Source organism: Nestor notabilis, unplaced genomic scaffold (genome assembly GCF_000696875.1).
Source record: "Nestor notabilis isolate BGI_N333 unplaced genomic scaffold, ASM69687v1 scaffold20755, whole genome shotgun sequence".
Classification (NCBI taxonomy): domain Eukaryota; kingdom Metazoa; phylum Chordata; class Aves; order Psittaciformes; family Psittacidae; genus Nestor; species Nestor notabilis.
Window position 1 is genome coordinate 2023 of NW_009929121.1, and position 654 is coordinate 2676.

Consider the following 654-nt stretch of genomic DNA (forward strand, 5'->3'; position numbering starts at 1 on the left):
GGGCAGCCCCTCACCTCCTTGTACCAGTGCTTCACCAGGCGCAGGAGATTCTTCAGCTTGGCAGGGCAGCGCTTCACAAACTTTTTCTGCAGCTCAGTGAAGCAGGGGGAGAACTCCCCGGGGTCACTGCTGGCTTCCAGGAGCCCTATGTACACACTCACATCTGGTGGGGCGTCCTGGCTCAACTGCCCTGTGGGGCGAGAAAGAGAGTGAGAGCCGTTCTGGTGCTGACACTGCAGCCCGGCCCCACAGCAGCCTGCAGTCCTTACCCAAGGCATCGTAGGCAGGCAGGATATCCACCTCGATGGACTCCAAGGTGTCCTTGGAGCAGAGAGTGAGGCTGAGGGAGCGCGGTGTACTACCAGGACCCTTGTAACGGGGCTCACTGATGTTCACGGTGAACGTCAGGCTCTGCCTGCAGGTGTGCAGTCTCTTCTCAATCAAATCCAGGATATGCCTCCTCTTTTGCTTCTGCTGCTCGTAGCTGGAGAAGCAACTAAGGAAGAGCACCACGTCGGCATCAGAGTTGTTCTGCAAAGCTGTGCCCTTGCCAGCTGAGCCACCCTGCAGAAAGACAGACACCCTGCCTGCTCAGCACTGCTGTCCCTAAGCACGGGGATTGCTTGCCACCATTCCTGGAGCTGCCATTCCTGA

At 58.3% G+C, this 654-nt stretch overlaps 1 protein-coding gene across 1 annotated transcript in view; it reads right to left on the reverse strand.

Moving 5' to 3' along the window:
• Positions 1–564, reverse strand: part of LOC104405990 (2'-5'-oligoadenylate synthase-like protein 2) — a gene marked incomplete at its 5' end in the record, with an annotated part of 1690 nt that extends 1126 nt beyond the window's left edge. The window contains 2 exons of the mRNA XM_010014842.1: positions 15–190; positions 270–564. Of these exons, the coding sequence (XP_010013144.1) occupies positions 15–190; positions 270–564 (471 nt within the window). The remainder of the gene's footprint in view (positions 1–14; positions 191–269) is intronic.
• Positions 565–654: the final 90 nt, after the last annotated feature.